The sequence below is a fragment of the Heterodontus francisci genome, chromosome 1, assembly GCF_036365525.1.
Source record: "Heterodontus francisci isolate sHetFra1 chromosome 1, sHetFra1.hap1, whole genome shotgun sequence".
NCBI classification, from domain to species: domain Eukaryota; kingdom Metazoa; phylum Chordata; class Chondrichthyes; order Heterodontiformes; family Heterodontidae; genus Heterodontus; species Heterodontus francisci.
Window position 1 is genome coordinate 8,522,615 of NC_090371.1, and position 18,202 is coordinate 8,540,816.

At 49.5% G+C, this 18,202-nt stretch overlaps 1 protein-coding gene across 1 annotated transcript in view; it reads right to left on the bottom strand.

Moving 5' to 3' along the window:
* Positions 1 to 885: 885 nt before the first annotated feature.
* LOC137377659 (apolipoprotein L6-like) overlaps positions 886 to 18,202 on the bottom strand; it is a 48,639-nt gene continuing 31,322 nt past the window's right edge. The window contains exons 5-6 of the mRNA XM_068047562.1: positions 16,795 to 16,822; positions 886 to 1,762 (exon numbers count right to left, since the gene is read on the bottom strand). Of these exons, the coding sequence (XP_067903663.1) occupies positions 886 to 1,762; positions 16,795 to 16,822 (905 nt within the window). The remainder of the gene's footprint in view (positions 1,763 to 16,794; positions 16,823 to 18,202) is intronic.

Sequence of the window (18,202 nt, forward strand, 5' to 3'; positions counted from 1 at the left end):
CAGGAGGCACTGGGGACAGAGAGCCTCTATCCATTAAAGTTAATTGGCAAAAGAGCCAGGTGAGAATTTACACAGTGAGTTGTTGTGATCTGTAATGCACTGCCTGAAAGGGAAGCAGATTCAGTAACTTTCCACGGAGAATTGGAAAAATACTTGAAAAGGAAAAAGTTACAGGGCTATGGGTGAAGAGCAGAGGCACTAATTGGTAACTATTTTTAATTCATTATTGGGATGTGGCATCACTTGTATGGATAGCATTTATTGTCTATCCCTTGAGATGGTGGGTACTGAGACATGTCCTTGAACCACTGCAAGCAGTTGGATACATCTGTGTGTCTTGCTGGGCTATTTCAGAGGGCAGCTGAGTATCAACCACAATACTGTGGGTCTGGAGTCACATGTAGGCCAGACCCAGTAAGGACGGCAGATTTCCTTCCCTAAAGGACATTAGTGAATCAGATGGGTTGTTACCACAATCTGAGAAGTTCCATGGTCACCATTACTGAGACTAACTTTTCATTCCAAATTTAAATTCCCCAGTTGCCATGGTGAGATTTTAAATAGTAGCAGTTAGGGACTCCCTCTACTTCAATTTCAGATTGGGCAGCCTGTGCTAACTACATACGAACATACGAATTAGGAGCAGGAGTAGGCCACTCGGCCCTTCGAGCCTGCTCCGCCATTCAATAACCTCACGCTGAACTGATTACTCCACATTTCCACCTACCCCTGATAACCTTCCACCCCCTTGCTTATCAAGAATCTATCTACCTCTGCCTTAAATATACCCGCGGGAGCTGCTGATCTGTTGGAGTTACAGCCGCAGACTGGTAGACCCCTCCCCCCATCCCCCATCCCCCAATGTGGAAACGTGGGTCCAATCATTCAATCTATCTTTAAAATTAGTTTCAGAAATTCATAAATATCTTCATAGGCCATTAGTTCATCTCCCATCTTCATCGCCACACCCTGTATGTTTTTAGCTACTTCAGTTTTGCTTCCTTTGCTAAGGTCTATGGAGTTCTTTGTGATGGAGTAGATATTTGTAATCATTAAGATTGCTGTAAGAATTGCTGAAATGGCTTTGGCGAAAGCAGACAGCAGGGGAAATGATCCAGAAAGCAGCTCCTTAATGTTTGCAGTTTTCTGGCTCGCTGCTATTTCCTGCCTTTCTGTGCTAGACACTGAAAGGCTCCTTGGCTTTCCTGTAACTGAATCTTCTCCGTCTCCCTCACTGCAATTAGCTGCACTGCAAGCTTCATTCAGAAAATCTGACATTTCTTCACTAGGCTTGTGTCTCATGATTTCTGCCCGTAGGTTATGGCTCCAGGATTTAATCGCACTGCAAACCTCATGTAAATACTTTGCCATTTCTTTACAGCGGTTATTATATTGTTCTATGATCTCATCGACTCTTTTCTGTTTGTTGGACTGTGCAACATTTTCAGTGACACCGGCTGTAAAATTGGTGGCAGCACCAGTTGCACTAACCCCAGCTCCCACAGCAGTGAGACCCAGTGAGGCACCTGATGTGAAAGGACTTGCAATTATTCCTGAGAGGGACAGAGCCCCTCCTACAACCGCTGCTGACGCCCCCGTGACACTTGCAATGGTGGAGCTTCTGTGATACTCATCAACGCTGTCTGCAATCTCTTGCAGTTCCTTTATGTACCCTCTTATCTGGTCTCTCCAATCTGGGAACTGTTTCACAAATGACCGGCAATCCTCAGCTCTCTTTTCCAGTTCCGTTTTCAGCTGCTCCCTGTTAAGATTGAAAACACCTTTAATCTCAAGTCGTTTCACAAGTCGTACATTTACTGAAATCACGCAAACTAATCTTTACCAACAATGGTTTTGAAAGGACAGAGAGCCCGGTCCCTAGAAGCCATCTTAGTTAGGACTGGGGTGGAGATGAATGAATAGTAATGAATGATACTGAGAGAGAGAAATGGCTGCTGACTGAAGAGCAAAAGAGTGACAATTGAATGGGACAGGGCAATGGAAGGGGAAAATGGATGGTAATTTAAGAGAGCATATCAGTGGTTAAAAAGGGTAAATTAGATTATGTGGATTAAATGGCCAGTAATTATCTGTAATTTATCTGTAGTTTTCTCTGTCACAGCCCTTGTTGACATAGATTGGAGCCTTCTCGTTGTGCCAGCTCAGCGGTAACACTCGTGCCTCTGAGGCAGAAAGCCATGGGTCCATTCCAGAGACTTGTCAATAAGATCTAGGCTGAGACTGCCAGTGCAGTACCGCAGCAGTTCTGCCCTGTCGGAGGTGCTGTGTTTCAGATGAGCTGTCAAACTGAGAGCCCATCTGCCCTGTCCATTGCACTATTTAAAGACGAGCAGGGGCGTTCTCCTCAGAGTCCTGTCTAACATTTATCCCTCAATCAGCATAATTAATACGTTAGGTTCATTAAGTTCATCTGGTCATATATTTACATAAATCATCTAGTAACAGCATCAGTGTCTAGATCTCCTGAAGGAGAAACAGCAACAGCTGAACTATGAACAGTAACCTATAAACGACAGACATGCTGTCTGGGTTTGAACCATGTGGAGGCTGGCCTTCTGGAGGTGAGAGTTGGGTGCCTGGATCAATTTCAGTGGCTGCCCCAGCTGGCTTGGGACAGGCTTTGCTGTGGCACCTTACTGAAAATGAGCATTTCCTCATTTTTATCAGTTTCAAAACCATCCATTTAAATTTTAAATCCTTCCTGTTGCTATTAATGAAACTGAATGATGTGGACAAAACTCGAGTAAATACATCTTGTGATATTTCCCTTATTTACATAGTTATGATAACTCATTACACCCACTGTGATCAGCATTCTGGATGAGGGAGTGAAGGTTGAGAACTCAGTGAATTAGAGTTCAGAATCATGCAGGCTGCAGACTCATGGGTTTGAAGTTCGATTGATACTGTGGTAAGAATGTTTCGATAGAGTCTTTCACAGCACAGAGGGATCATAAAGAAAGAGCATTGCAAAGTAATAAATATTGGGAATTTGGTGAGAGTGGGAATTCAGTGCAGAGTGGAAAGATATACAAGCTCTCTGAAAGTAGCTGTAGCTAGATAGTTCGGTAGCTAGCTTAAACTGGGCTTTCTGAGCTCTAGCAGAGCTGATTCATCATTGTTTTTAGAGAGTATAAATTCAGAGGCCTCTGAGTGCTGCTTGAGTGTACAGAGTATCAAGAAGGGAGTTTGGTGAGTTAGGGATTTTGGTGAAGCTGGGAACTATAAACAAATTAAGCAAAATAAAGTTCATTTAAGTAACACAGAAAAGTTGGAAGGACAGGTGATGTGTCATGGCTGCAGTATGTGGGAGCTCCTAGATGTCACAGAAATCCATGGCAACCATGTCTGTAGTAAGTGTCTGCGATTTGAAGAGTTTTGGCTCAGAGTAGATGAGCTGGAGGCCGAGATACAGACATCATGATATATCAGGGAGGGGGAAGGTTACCTGGACACTTTCTTCCAAAAGGCAGTCACTCCCCTTAAGATAGGGTCAACTGATTTGGACAGTCGTCAGGGACAGGAGGGTGTGACTGAGTCAGGCAGGTAAGAGGATTAAGAAGGTGGGAGTGGAGGAGCCTCAGCCCTTGCAATTGAGAAACAAGTTTGAGGTTCTTGCAGCTTGTGTGGATGAGCAGACTGACCATGGTACAGGAAGCCATTCAAGCAGGGGGAGCAAAAAGGAAAATAGTGGTTGTAGGGGACAGTATAGTGAGGGGGATTGACACTGTTCTCTGCAGCAAAGAGGAAGAGTCCAGAAAGCTGTGTTGCCTGCCCAGTGCCAGGGCTCGGGACATCAGCTCAGGACTAGAGAGGAACTTACAGTGGGAGGGGGACGATCGAGTCACCGTGGTCCATGTAGGTACCAACGACATAGGCAGCATAAGGAAAGAGGTTCTGCATAGTCAGTATGAGGAGATAGGCACCAAATTAAAAAGTAGAACCTCAAAACTAATAATCCCTGGATTATTACCTGAGCCATGTGCAAATTGGCTTAGGGCAAATAAGATTAGCTAAGTGAATGCGTGGCTCAAAGACAGGTGTGGTAGAAGTGGGTTCCGGTTCGTGGGGCACTGGCACCAGTACTGGGGAAAGTGGGGACTCTATCATTGAGACGGTCTACACCTGAACCATGCTGGGACCAGTGTTCTAGCAAACAGTATAACGAGGGAAGTTGAGAGGGTTTTAACTAAATAGTGGGATCAAATTTGGGAAGATGTGGTAAATCAAAGAGTAGAGACAAGGCAAGAGAGAAAGGTATTAATATGGGAAATTATAAACCAACCGTGACAGGCAGGGACAGTCACTACAAATCTAAGAAGAAATCAGCAGATAAGGCTAGAGGTTACAAGAATAATAAAAGTCAAAACTAAAGGCTCTGTATCTGAATGCACGTAGAATTTGAAACAAAGCAGATGAACTCACAGTGCAAATAGAAATAAGTATGATCTGAGAGCCATGACGGAGACATGACTGCAGGACGACATAAATTGGGACCTGAATAGTGAAAGGTACATGGCATTTAGGAAGGACAGGAAGCTAGGAAAAGGTGGAGGAGTTGCTCTGTTAATTAAGGATGTTATTAGCACAATAGAGAGGGTGACCTAAGTTCAGGAAACCAGGATGTAGAAGCGGTTTGAGTCAAGATGAGAAATGATAAAGACAAGAAGTTACTTGTGGGAGTGGTGTATAGGCCCCCTACCAGTAACCACATGGTAGGACGGGGTATAAAGGAAGAAATAATGGGAGCTTGTCAGCAAGATATGGCAATAATCATGGGAGATTTTAATCTACATATAGACTAGGAAAATCACATGGGCAAAGGTAGTAAAGATGAGGAGTTCGTAGAATGTTTTCAAGATAGTTTCTTCGAATAGCACATTCTGGATCCAACCAGACAGCATGCTATACTAGACCTGATTTGTGCAACGAGATAGGAGTAATTAATGACCTCATAGTGAAGACGCCCCCAGGCAGCAGTGATCATAATATGATTGCATTTTACATTCATTTTGAGGGAGAGACGAATGGGCCTAAGACTAATATTTTAAACTTAAATAAAGGCAATTATGAGGACATCACTGCAGGAGTTCCTCAGGGTAGTGTCCTAGGCCCAACCATCTTCAGCTGCTTCATCAATGACCTTCCTTCAATCATAAGATCAGAAGTGGGGATGTTCGCTGATGATTGCGTAATGTCCAGCACCATTCGTGACTCCTCAGATACTGAAACAGTCCATGTAGAAATGCAGCAAGACCTGGACAATATCCAGGCTTGGGCTGATAAGTGGCAAGTAACATTCGCGCCACACAAGTGCCAGGCAATGACCATCTCCAACAAGAGAGAATCTAACCATCTCCCCTTGACATTCAATGGCATCACCATCACTGAATCCCCCATTATCAACATCCTAGAGACTACCATTGACCAGAAACTGAACTGGAGTAGCCATATAAATACTGTGGCTACAAGAGCGGGTCAGAGGCTGGGAATCCTGAGGCGAGTAACTCACCTCCTGAATCCCCAAAGCCTGTCCACCATCTACAAGGCATAAGTCAGGAGTGTGATGGAATACTCTCCACTTGCCTGGATAGGTGCAGCTCCAACAATACTCAAGAAGCTCAACACCATCCAGGACAAAGCAGCCCGCTTGACTGGCACCCCATCTACAAACGTTCACTCCCTCCACCACCGACACACAGTGGCAGCAGTGTGTACCATCTACAAGATGCACCGCAGCAACGCACCAAGGCTCCTTAGACTGCACCTTCCAAACCCGCGACCTCTACCAACTAGAAGGACAAGGGCAGCAAATACATGGGAACACCACCACCTGCAAGTTCCCCTCCAAGTCACACACCATCCTGATTTGGAATTATATCGCCATTCCTTCACTGTTGCTGGATCAAAATCCTGGAACTCCCTTCCTAACAGCACTGTGGGTGTGCCTACCCCAAATGGACTGCAGCGGTTCAAGAAGGCAGCTCACCACCACCTTCTCAAGGGCAATTAGGGATGGGCAATAAATGCTGGCCTGGCCAGCGACGCCCACATCCCATGAATGAATTTTTTAAAAAATGATACAAAGCTGGGTGGGAGTGTGAGCTGTGAGGAGGATGCAGAGAAGCTCCAGTGTGATTTAGACAGGTTGAGTGAGTGGGCAAATACATGGCAGATGCAGTATAATGTGGATAAATGTGAGGTTATCCACTTTGGTGGCAAAAACAGAAAGGCAGATTATTATCTGAATGGCGATAGATTGGGAAAGGGGGAGGTGCAGTGAGACCTGGGTGCCTTTCTGTACCAGTTGCTGAAAGTAAGCATGCAGGTGCAGCAGGCAGTTAAGAAGGAAAATGGTATGTTGGCCTTCATAGCGAGAGAATTCAAGTACAGGAGCAAGGATGTCTTGCTGTAATTATACAAGGCCTGGGTGAGACCACATCTGGATATTGTGTGCAGTTTTGGTCTCCTTATCTGAGGAAGGATGTTCTTGCTGTGGAGGGAATGCAGCGAAGGTTCACCAGACTGATTCCTGGGATGGCAGGACTAATGTATGAAGAGAGATTGTTTCGATTAGGCTTGTATTCGCTCGAGTTCAGAAGAATGAGAGGGGAACTCATAGAAACCTACAAAATGCTAACAGGACTGGACAGACTAGATGCAGGAAGGATGTTCCCGATGGTGGGGGAGTCCAGGACTAGGGGTCATAGTCTAAGGATAAGGGATAAGCCATTTAAGACTGAGATGAGGAGAAATTTCTTCACCTACAGAGTGGTGAACCTGTGGAATTCTCGACCATGGAAAGCAGTTGAGGCCAAATCATTAAATACATTCAAGAAAGAGTTAGATATAGTTCTTAGAGCTAAAGGGATCAAGAGATATGGGGAGAAAGTGGGAACAGGGTACTGAGTTGGATGATCAACCATGATCGTATTGAATGTCGGAGCAGGCTCGAAGGGCCGAATGGCCTACTCCTGCTTCTATTTTCTATGCACCTCCAGGTCCCTTTGCCCCTGTACACATTTTAGAACTGTGCCATTTAGTGTATATTGCCTCTCCCTGTTCCTTCTGCCAAAATGCATCACCTCACACTTCTCTATTAAATTCCACCTGCTACTTGTCTGCCTATTCTGCTAGCCTATCTATGTCCTATGGCCTGTTGCAGTTGGTTAGCATCATCCCCATTGTTTGCTACACCTCCAAGTTTGGATAATTTTGAAATTTTACTCTGTATTGCATGATCCAATTTATCTCTAGCAAAAAAAGCAGCGGTTCCAGCACTGACCCTGGGGGGAACACCACTCTCGACCATCCTCCACTCTGCCCAGCACTGACCCTGGGGGGAACACCATTGTCTACCATCCTCCACTCTGCCCAGCACTGACCCTGGGGGGAACACCACTGTCTACCATCCTCCACTCTGCCCAGCACTGACCCTGGGGGGAACACCACTCTCTACCATCCTCCACTCTGCCCAGCACTGACCCTGGGGGGAACACCACTCTCTACCATCCTCCACTCTGCCCAGCACTGACCCTGGGGGGAACACCACTCTCTACCATCCTCCACTCTGTCCAGCACTGACCCTGGGGGGAACACCACTCTCTACCATCCTCCACTCTGCCCAGCACTGACACTGGGGGGAACACCACTGTCTACCATCCTCCACTCTGTCCAGCACTGACCCTGGGGGGAACACCACTGTCTACCATCCTCCACTCTGCCCAGCACTGACCCTGGGGGAAACACCACTCTCTACCATCCTCCACTCTGCCCAGCACTGACCCTGGGGGGAACACCACTGTCTACCATCCTCCACTCTGCCCAGCACTGACCCTGGGGGGGGAACACCACTGTCTACCATCCTCCACTCTGCCCAGCACTGACCCTGGGGGGAACACTACTCTCTACCATCCTCCACTCTGCCCAGCACTGACCCTGGGGGAAACACCACTGTCTACCATCCTCCACTCTGCCCAGCACTGACCCTGGGGGAAACACTACTCTCTACCATCCTCCACTCTGCCCAGCACTGACCCTGGGGGGAACACCACTGTCTACCATCCTCCACTCTGCCCAGCACTGACCCTGGGGGAAACACCACTGTCTACCATCCTCCACTCTGCCCAGCACTGCCCCTGGGGGGAACACCACTCTCTACCATCCTCCACTCTGCCCAGCACTGACCCTGGGGGGAACACTACTCTCGACCATCCTCCACTCTGCCCAGCACTGACCCTGGGGGGAACACCACTGTCTATCATCCTCCACTCTGCCCAGCACTGACCCTGGGGGGGAACACCACTGTCTACCATCCTCCACTCTGCCCAGCACTGACCCTGGGGGGAACACTACTCTCTACCATCCTCCACTCTGCCCAGCACTGACCCTGGGGGAAACACCACTGTCTACCATCCTCCACTCTGCCCAGCACTGACCCTGGGGGAAACACTACTCTCTACCATCCTCCACTCTGCCCAGCACTGACCCTGGGGGGAACACTACTCTCTACCATCCTCCACTCTGCCCAGCACTGACCCTGGGGGAAACACCACTGTCTACCATCCTCCACTCTGCCCAGCACTGACCCTGGGGGGAACACCACTGTCTACCATCCTCCACTCTGCCCAGCACTGACCCTGGGGGAAACACTACTCTCTACCATCCTCCACTCTGCCCAGCACTGACCCTGGGGGAAACACTACTCTCTACCATCCTCCACTCTGCCCAGCACTGACCCTGGGGGGAACACTACTCTCTACCATCCTCCACTCTGCCCAGCACTGACCCTGGGGGGAACACCACTGTCTACCATCCTCCACTCTGCCCAGCACTGACCCTGGGGGGAACACTACTCTCTACCATCCTCCACTCTGCCCAGCACTGACCCTGGGGGGAACACTACTCTCTACCATCCTCCACTCTGCCCAGCACTGACCCTGGGGGGAACACCACTGTCTACCATCCTCCACTCTGCCCAGCACTGACCCTGGGGGAAACACTACTCTCTACCATCCTCCACTCTGCCCAGCACTGACCCTGGGGGGAACACCACTGTCTACCATCCTCCACTCTGCCCAGCACTGACCCTGGGGGGGAACACCACTGTCTACCATCCTCCACTCTGCCCAGCACTGACCCTGGGGGAAACACCACTGTCTACCATCCTCCACTCTGCCCAGCACTGACCCTGGGGGAAACACCACTGTCTACCATCCTCCACTCTGCCCAACACTGACCCTGGGGGGAACACCACTGTCTACCATCCTCCACTCTGCCCAGCACTGACCCTGGGGGGAACACTACTCTCTACCATCCTCCACTCTGCCCAGCACTGACCCTGGGGGAAACACCACTGTCTACCATCCTCCACTCTGCCCAGCACTGACCCTGGGGGAAACACTACTCTCTACCATCCTCCACTCTGCCCAGCACTGACCCTGGGGGAAACACTACTCTCTACCATCCTCCACTCTGCCCAGCACTGACCCTGGGGGGAACACTACTCTCTACCATCCTCCACTCTGCCCAGCACTGACCCTGGGGGAAACACCACTGTCTACCATCCTCCACTCTGCCCAGCACTGACCCTGGGGGAAACACTACTCTCTACCATCCTCCACTCTGCCCAGCACTGACCCTGGGGGAAACACTACTCTCTACCATCCTCCACTCTGCCCAGCACTGACCCTGGGGGGAACACTACTCTCTACCATCCTCCACTCTGCCCAGCACTGACCCTGGGGGGAACACTACTCTCTACCATCCTCCACTCTGCCCAGCACTGACCCTGGGGGAAACACCACTGTCTACCATCCTCCACTCTGCCCAGCACTGACCCTGGGGGAAACACTACTCTCTACCATCCTCCACTCTGCCCAGCACTGACCCTGGGGGAAACACTACTCTCTACCATCCTCCACTCTGCCCAGCACTGACCCTGGGGGGAACACTACTCTCTACCATCCTCCACTCTGCCCAGCACTGACCCTGGGGGGAACACTACTCTCTACCATCCTCCACTCTGCCCAGCACTGACCCTGGGGGGAACACTACTCTCTACCATCCTCCACTCTGCCCAGCACTGACCCTGGGGGGAACACCACTCTCTACCATCCTCCACTCTGCCCAGCACTGACCCTGGGGGGAACACCACTGTCTACCATCCTCCACTCTGCCCAGCACTGACCCTGGGGGGAACACCACTCTCTACCATCCTCCACTCTGCCCAGCACTGACCCTGGGGGGAACACCACTGTCTACCATCCTCCACTCTGCCCAGCACTGACCCTGGGGGGAACACCACTGTCTACCATCCTCCACTCTGCCCAGCACTGACCCTGGGGGGAACACCACTCTCTACCATCCTCCACTCTGCCCAGCACTGACCCTGGGGGGAACACCACTGTCTACCATCCTCCACTCTGCCCAGCACTGACCCTGGGGGGAACACCACTCTCTACCATCCTCCACTCTGCCCAGCACTGACCCTGGGGGGAACACCACTGTCTACCATCCTCCACTCTGCCCAGCACTGACCCTGGGGGGAACACCACTGTCTACCATCCTCCACTCTGCCCAACACTGACCCTGGGGGGAACACCACTGTCTACCATCCTCCACTCTGCCCAGCACTGACCCTGGGGGGAACACTACTCTCTACCATCCTCCACTCTGCCCAGCACTAACCCTGGGGGGAACACCACTGTCTACCATCCTCCACTCTGCCCAGCACTGACCCTGGGGGAAACACCACTGTCTACCATCCTCCACTCTGCCCAGCACTGCCCCTGGGGGGAACACCACTGTCTACCATCCTCCACTCTGCCCAGCACTGACCCTGGGGGGGAACACCACTGTCTACCATCCTCCACTCTGCCCAGCACTGACCCTGGGGGGAACACTACTCTCTACCATCCTCCACTCTGCCCAGCACTGACCCTGGGGGAAACACCACTGTCTACCATCCTCCACTCTGCCCAGCACTGACCCTGGGGGAAACACTACTCTCTACCATCCTCCACTCTGCCCAGCACTGACCCTGGGGGGAACACTACTCTCTACCATCCTCCACTCTGCCCAGCACTGACCCTGGGGGAAACACCACTGTCTACCATCCTCCACTCTGCCCAGCACTGACCCTGGGGGAAACACTACTCTCTACCATCCTCCACTCTGCCCAGCACTGACCCTGGGGGAAACACTACTCTCTACCATCCTCCACTCTGCCCAGCACTGACCCTGGGGGGAACACTACTCTCTACCATCCTCCACTCTGCCCAGCACTGACCCTGGGGGGAACACCACTGTCTACCATCCTCCACTCTGCCCAGCACTGACCCTGGGGGGAACACTACTCTCTACCATCCTCCACTCTGCCCAGCACTGACCCTGGGGGGAACACTACTCTCTACCATCCTCCACTCTGCCCAGCACTGACCCTGGGGGGAACACCACTGTCTACCATCCTCCACTCTGCCCAGCACTGACCCTGGGGGAAACACCACTGTCTACCATCCTCCACTCTGCCCAGCACTGACCCTGGGGGGAACACTACTCTCTACCATCCTCCACTCTGCCCAGCACTGACCCTGGGGGAAACACCACTGTCTACCATCCTCCACTCTGCCCAGCACTGACCCTGGGGGGGAACACCACTGTCTACCATCCTCCACTCTGCCCAGCACTGACCCTGGGGGAAACACCACTGTCTACCATCCTCCACTCTGCCCAGCACTGACCCTGGGGGAAACACCACTGTCTACCATCCTCCACTCTGCCCAGCACTGACCCTGGGGGGAACACCACTGTCTACCATCCTCCACTCTGCCCAGCACTGACCCTGGGGGAAACACTACTCTCTACCATCCTCCACTCTGCCCAGCACTGACCCTGGGGGAAACACTACTCTCTACCATCCTCCACTCTGCCCAGCACTGACCCTGGGGGAAACACTACTCTCTACCATCCTCCACTCTGCCCAGCACTGACCCTGGGGGAAACACTACTCTCTACCATCCTCCACTCTGCCCAGCACTGACCCTGGGGGGGAACACCACTGTCTACCATCCTCCACTCTGCCCAGCACTGACCCTGGGGGAAACACCACTGTCTACCATCCTCCACTCTGCCCAGCACTGACCCTGGGGGAAACACCACTGTCTACCATCCTCCACTCTGCCCAGCACTGACCCTGGGGGGAACACCACTGTCTACCATCCTCCACTCTGCCCAGCACTGACCCTGGGGGAAACACTACTCTCTACCATCCTCCACTCTGCCCAGCACTGACCCTGGGGGAAACACTACTCTCTACCATCCTCCACTCTGCCCAGCACTGACCCTGGGGGGAACACTACTCTCTACCATCCTCCACTCTGCCCAGCACTGACCCTGGGGGAAACACCACTGTCTACCATCCTCCACTCTGCCCAGCACTGACCCTGGGGGAAACACTACTCTCTACCATCCTCCACTCTGCCCAGCACTGACCCTGGGGGGAACACTACTCTCTACCATCCTCCACTCTGCCCAGCACTGACCCTGGGGGGAACACCACTGTCTACCATCCTCCACTCTGCCCAGCACTGACCCTGGGGGGAACACTACTCTCTACCATCCTCCACTCTGCCCAGCACTGACCCTGGGGGGAACACTACTCTCTACCATCCTCCACTCTGCCCAGAACTGACCCTGGGGGGAACACCACTGTCTACCATCCTCCACTCTGCCCAGCACTGACCCTGGGGGGAACACCACTGTCTACCATCCTCCACTCTGCCCAGCACTGACCCTGGGGGGAACACCACTCTCTACCATCCTCCACTCTGCCCAGCACTGACCCTGGGGGGAACACCACTGTCTACCATCCTCCACTCTGCCCAGCACTGACCCTGGGGGGAACACCACTCTCTACCATCCTCCACTCTGCCCAGCACTGACCCTGGGGGGAACACCACTGTCTACCATCCTCCACTCTGCCCAGCACTGACCCTGGGGGGAACACCACTGTCTACCATCCTCCACTCTGCCCAGCACTGACCCTGGGGGGAACACCACTCTCTACCATCCTCCACTCTGCCCAGCACTGACCCTGGGGGGAACACCACTGTCTACCATCCTCCACTCTGCCCAGCACTGACCCTGGGGGGAACACCACTCTCTACCATCCTCCACTCTGCCCAGCACTGACCCTGGGGGGAACACCACTGTCTACCATCCTCCACTCTGCCCAGCACTGACCCTGGGGGGAACACCACTGTCTACCATCCTCCACTCTGCCCAGCACTGACCCTGGGGGGAACACCACTGTCTACCATCCTCCACTCTGCCCAGCACTGACCCTGGGGGGAACACTACTCTCTACCATCCTCCACTCTGCCCAGCACTGACCCTGGGGGGAACACCACTCTCTACCATCCTCCACTCTGCCCAGCACTGACCCTGGGGGGAACACCACTCTCTACCATCCTCCACTCTGCCCAGCACTGACCCTGGGGGGAACACCACTGTCTACCATCCTCCACTCTGCCCAGCACTGACCCTGGGGGGAACACCACTGTCTACCATCCTCCACTCTGCCCAGCACTGACCCTGGGGGGAACACTACTCTCTACCATCCACCACTCTGCCCAGCACTGACCCTGGGGGGAACACTACTCTCTACCATCCTCCACTCTGCCCAGCACTGACCCTGGGGGGAACACCACTCTCTACCATCCTCCACTCTGCCCAGCACTGACCCTGGGGGGAACACCACTCTCTACCATCCTCCACTCTGCCCAGCACTGACCCTGGGGGGAACACCACTGTCTACCATCCTCCACTCTGCCCAGCACTGACCCTGGGGGGAACACCACTGTCTACCATCCTCCACTCTGCCCAGCACTGACCCTGGGGGGAACACCACTGTCTACCATCCTCCACTCTGAAAAAGAACCATTTCCCATGATTTGCTGCTTTCTGTCCTAAAGCCTTTTTTTAAAATCCGATTGGATACTGACCTTCCTATTTCATGAGCCTCAATTTTGTTAACCAGTCTTTTATGTAGATAGGGATTTAAACTAAAAATGTGGGGAGGAGTTCAAATAAGGGGAAATTTATAAATATAAAGAGAAAGGCTAAGGCCACAGAGAGTCTAGCAATTTGGGTAAAGATAAGCTCAGTGTGACAGGAAGGGACAAAAAGATTCACAGCAATAGTGAATTAGTGAATAAGGTCAAATCAGGAATAATGGTAAAAAATTATTAAAGGCACTTTATCTGAACAGACGAAGCATTTGTAACAAGATTGATGAATTTTGGGCACAAAGAGAGATTTTTAAAAAATCATTTAATGGAGATTTAACGAGACATCTTGCCATCACTGGCAAAGACCAACCATCCCTAATTGCCCTTAACAAATGAGTGGCTTGATAGGCCACTGCAGAGGGCAGTTACAAGTCAACTAGATTGCAATGGGTCTGGAGTCACATGTAGGCCAGACCAGGAAAGGACAGCAGATTTCCTTCCCGAAAGGACATTAGTGAACCAGATGGGGTTTCATGGTAATTGCTGATAGTTTCATGGCACCATTACTGAGACCAGCTTTCAATTCTAGATTTTTCTTTTAAAATTAATTAATTGAAGTTAAGTTCCACCATCTGCCTTGGTGGGATTCGAGCCCACATCGCCAGCATTAGCCTGGGCCCTTGGGTTCTAACTCAGTGACATTACCACTACACCATCATCGCCTCTCATGGGACTAAGATGTGATTGAACCAATGGCCATTACAGAGACATGGTTACATGGTGACTAAGGTTGAGAATTAAATATTCTCAGCAGTGCTTGATGTTTTGGAAAGACAGACAAACTGGAAAAAGAGGCATGGTAGCCCTGATAACAAAGGATAACCAAAGGACAGCAGTGAGGAAGACTCTTGCTTCAGAAGAACTGGAAGTAGAATCAGTACAGGTGAAGATAGGAAATGATAAGGGTCAGAGAATGCTGATGGGATTAGTTTATAGGCCCCTTAACAGTAGCTATACTGTTGCACAGAGTATTAATCAATAAATAACCATCATGATCAACATCCTGGGGGTTACCATTGACCAGAAACTTAACTGGATCAGCCATTTAAATATTGTGGCTACAAGAGCAGGAAAACCACCACCTGCAAATCACACACTAGCCTGACTTGGAACTATATGGCCGTTCCTTCGCTGTTGCTTCAAAATCCTCCCTAACAGAACCGTGGGTGTACCTACACCACATGGACTACAGCCCTTCAAGAAAGTGGCTCATCACCATCTTCTCAAAAGCAATTAAGGATGAACAATAAAAGCTGGCCTTGCCAGAGACACTCACATCCCACAAATAAAAAATGAGAAGAGTTTGTAATAAAGGCAGTGCAACCATTGTGGGGGACTTTAATCTTCATACAGACTGGACAAATCAAATTGCCAAAAGTAGTTAGAGGATGAGTTCATGGTAAGTACTTGAGGCAGTTTCCTAGAACAATACATCGTGGAACCAACCAGGGAAGAGTCTATTTTAGATCATGTCTTGTAATGAGATAGGATAAGTTACTAATCTGATGGTAATGGATCCTCTGGGAAAGAGTGATCATAATATGATACAATTTCACATTGAATTTGAGAGTGACATACCGAAGCCTGAAACTATAGTATTGAACTTAAGTAAAGCCAATATCATAGGCATGAGGGGCGAGAATTAGATTAAAATATATGATGGACAGACAAGTGAACATTTAAAAAATATTCCATAACTCTCAACGGGCATACATTCCACTGAGAAGTTAAAAACTACATGGGAAGAGTGATCCATTCATGGCTAACTAAAAAAGTTAAGGATAGTATTAGATTAAAAGAAGATGCTTAAAATATTGCCAAGCAGAGTAGGAAGCCTGAGGATGAGGAGAATTCTTGATACTAGCAAAACATGACAAAAAATTGATAAAAAGCGAGAGTAAATTATCCAGATGATTAAAAACAGATTGTAAGAGCTTATGCAAGTATATAAAAAGGAAGGGAGTAGTGAAAGTAAATATGGGTCCCTTATAGAGGCTGAGACAGTAGAAATTATAAAGGATATTAATGAACTAGTTGGGTTTTTAATAACAATCCAACAGTTTCACTGTCACTTTGACTGATATCAACTTTGTATTCCCCGATTTCTTTTAACTGAGTTCAGATTTGCAAACTGCAATGGCAGGAGTTGAACTCATGTTCGACTGCATTATGAGTGTGGGCCTCTGGATTAGTAATCCAGTAAGACAACCGCTACATTACTGTACCCTTGACAAGGCTCTTTGTTTGATATCACCATGAGACCTTGTTAAAGTAACTCACCAGACTGGTTACACTAAGGTAAGGGCAGAGAGCTCAGATGATTAAAATGGAGATTATTGGGCTCGCTTTTTGTAATACCTTATCTCTACCAACAGTGGCACTCTTTCAGAACCCCCCGAGATTGGGTTTGGTCAATCTAAGGGTGCAAAGTGAGACTGCCAGGCAGAAAGTATGTGTTCTTTTTGTCCATTGTTTGAAATTGTATCCTAGCCGAGCTGTGCTACTAACAGTCAGTGGAGATGGGAACAGACTCGCCAACCCTTCGCTCTGACCTGTGGGAAGAGAGTGAATCCATGATATGGGTTAACTTGAAGGTAGGAGTTACTTTAGAAAGAAAGACTTAGATAGAGAGTTAATTGAGACTGAAGGTTTTTTCTCAAAATTCAGTTCACTCAACAGCTGCTACATAAATAGCTAGACTTACCATAGCTCTTCTGGAATAGGCTCACCATCTGTGAAATGAATCAGATAATTATTAACACATCTTCTTCACTAAACAGCATCAAAGCCATTGTGAGCTTCCTGTTAAAATGGACACACTGCTCTTTCCAATAAGACTTTCCAGGAGTCTGCTACAGCAAACTAGTAACTTTGAAATCTTTGCCCTGTGCAAAACTCTTGGACCAAAGATTCTGTTCATTTTCAGAGATCCAGACCCCTTGCTTGTACATATTTTACAGCCATTCACTAATCACTCCTCTATTTATGGATCTTCATGTGTGCATTCTCGCCTCTGAGTGAGAAAGTTTTAGGTTCAAATCCCCCTCCAGAGATTTAAGCTCAAAAGTCTAGGCTGACACTGCAGTGCAGTACTGAAGGAGTGCTGCACTCCCAGAAGCGCTATCTTTTAGATGAGACATAAATCCGAGACCCCGTCTGCTCTCTCAGGTGGACGTGAAAGATCCAATGGCACAATTTCAAAATGGAAATAAAAAATAAAGAATTCTAAACAGGAGCAGGAACAGAGCAACCTGGGGTATAAGTGCACAAATCTTTAAAGGTTGAAAAAGCAGTTAATAAGGCATGTGGGATCTTGGCCTTTATAAATAAGAGGGATAGAGTACAAAAGCAAGGAAATTATGGTGAGCCTTTGAAAAACACTGGTTTGATCTCAACTGGAATATTGCGTCCAGTTCTGGGCACCACACCAGGAAAGATGTGATGGCTTTAGAGAGGGCGCAGAAAAGATTTACCAGAATGGTTCCAGGGATGAAAGACTTCAGTCACGAGGATAGATTGGAGAAGCTGGGGCTGTTCTCTTTAGAGAAGAAAAGTTTGGGAGGAGAGTTGATAGACATGTTCCAAATCATGAGGAGCCTGGACAGAGTAGATAGAAACTGTTCCTGTTGGCAGAAGGATCGAAAACCAGAGAACACCGATTTGAGGTGATTAGCAATAGAAGAAACGGTGACATGAGGAAAAACCTATCTATGCAGCGAGTGGCTAGGATCTGGAATACACTGCCTGAGAATGTGGTGGAGGCAGATTCAATTGGGGCTTTCATAAGGGAATTGGATAATTATCTGGAGAAAACATTTGCAGGACTCTAGGGAAAAGGCAGGGGAGTGGGACTGGGTGAGTTGTTCCTGCAGAGAGTCGGCAGGGACACGATGGGCTGAATGGTCTCCTTTCACCTTTAGGTATTCTATGATTCTAAGAGCAGGGGAGATTTTCCAAGTATTGTGATCAATATTTATCCCTCAATCAATATTACAAAAAATAGATTACATATTCATTATCACATTGTGGGTTGCTATATGTAAATAATCTGGCACATTTCCTACATTACAACAGTGACTACACTTCATTGCCTTTACAGTTCTTTGGAACAG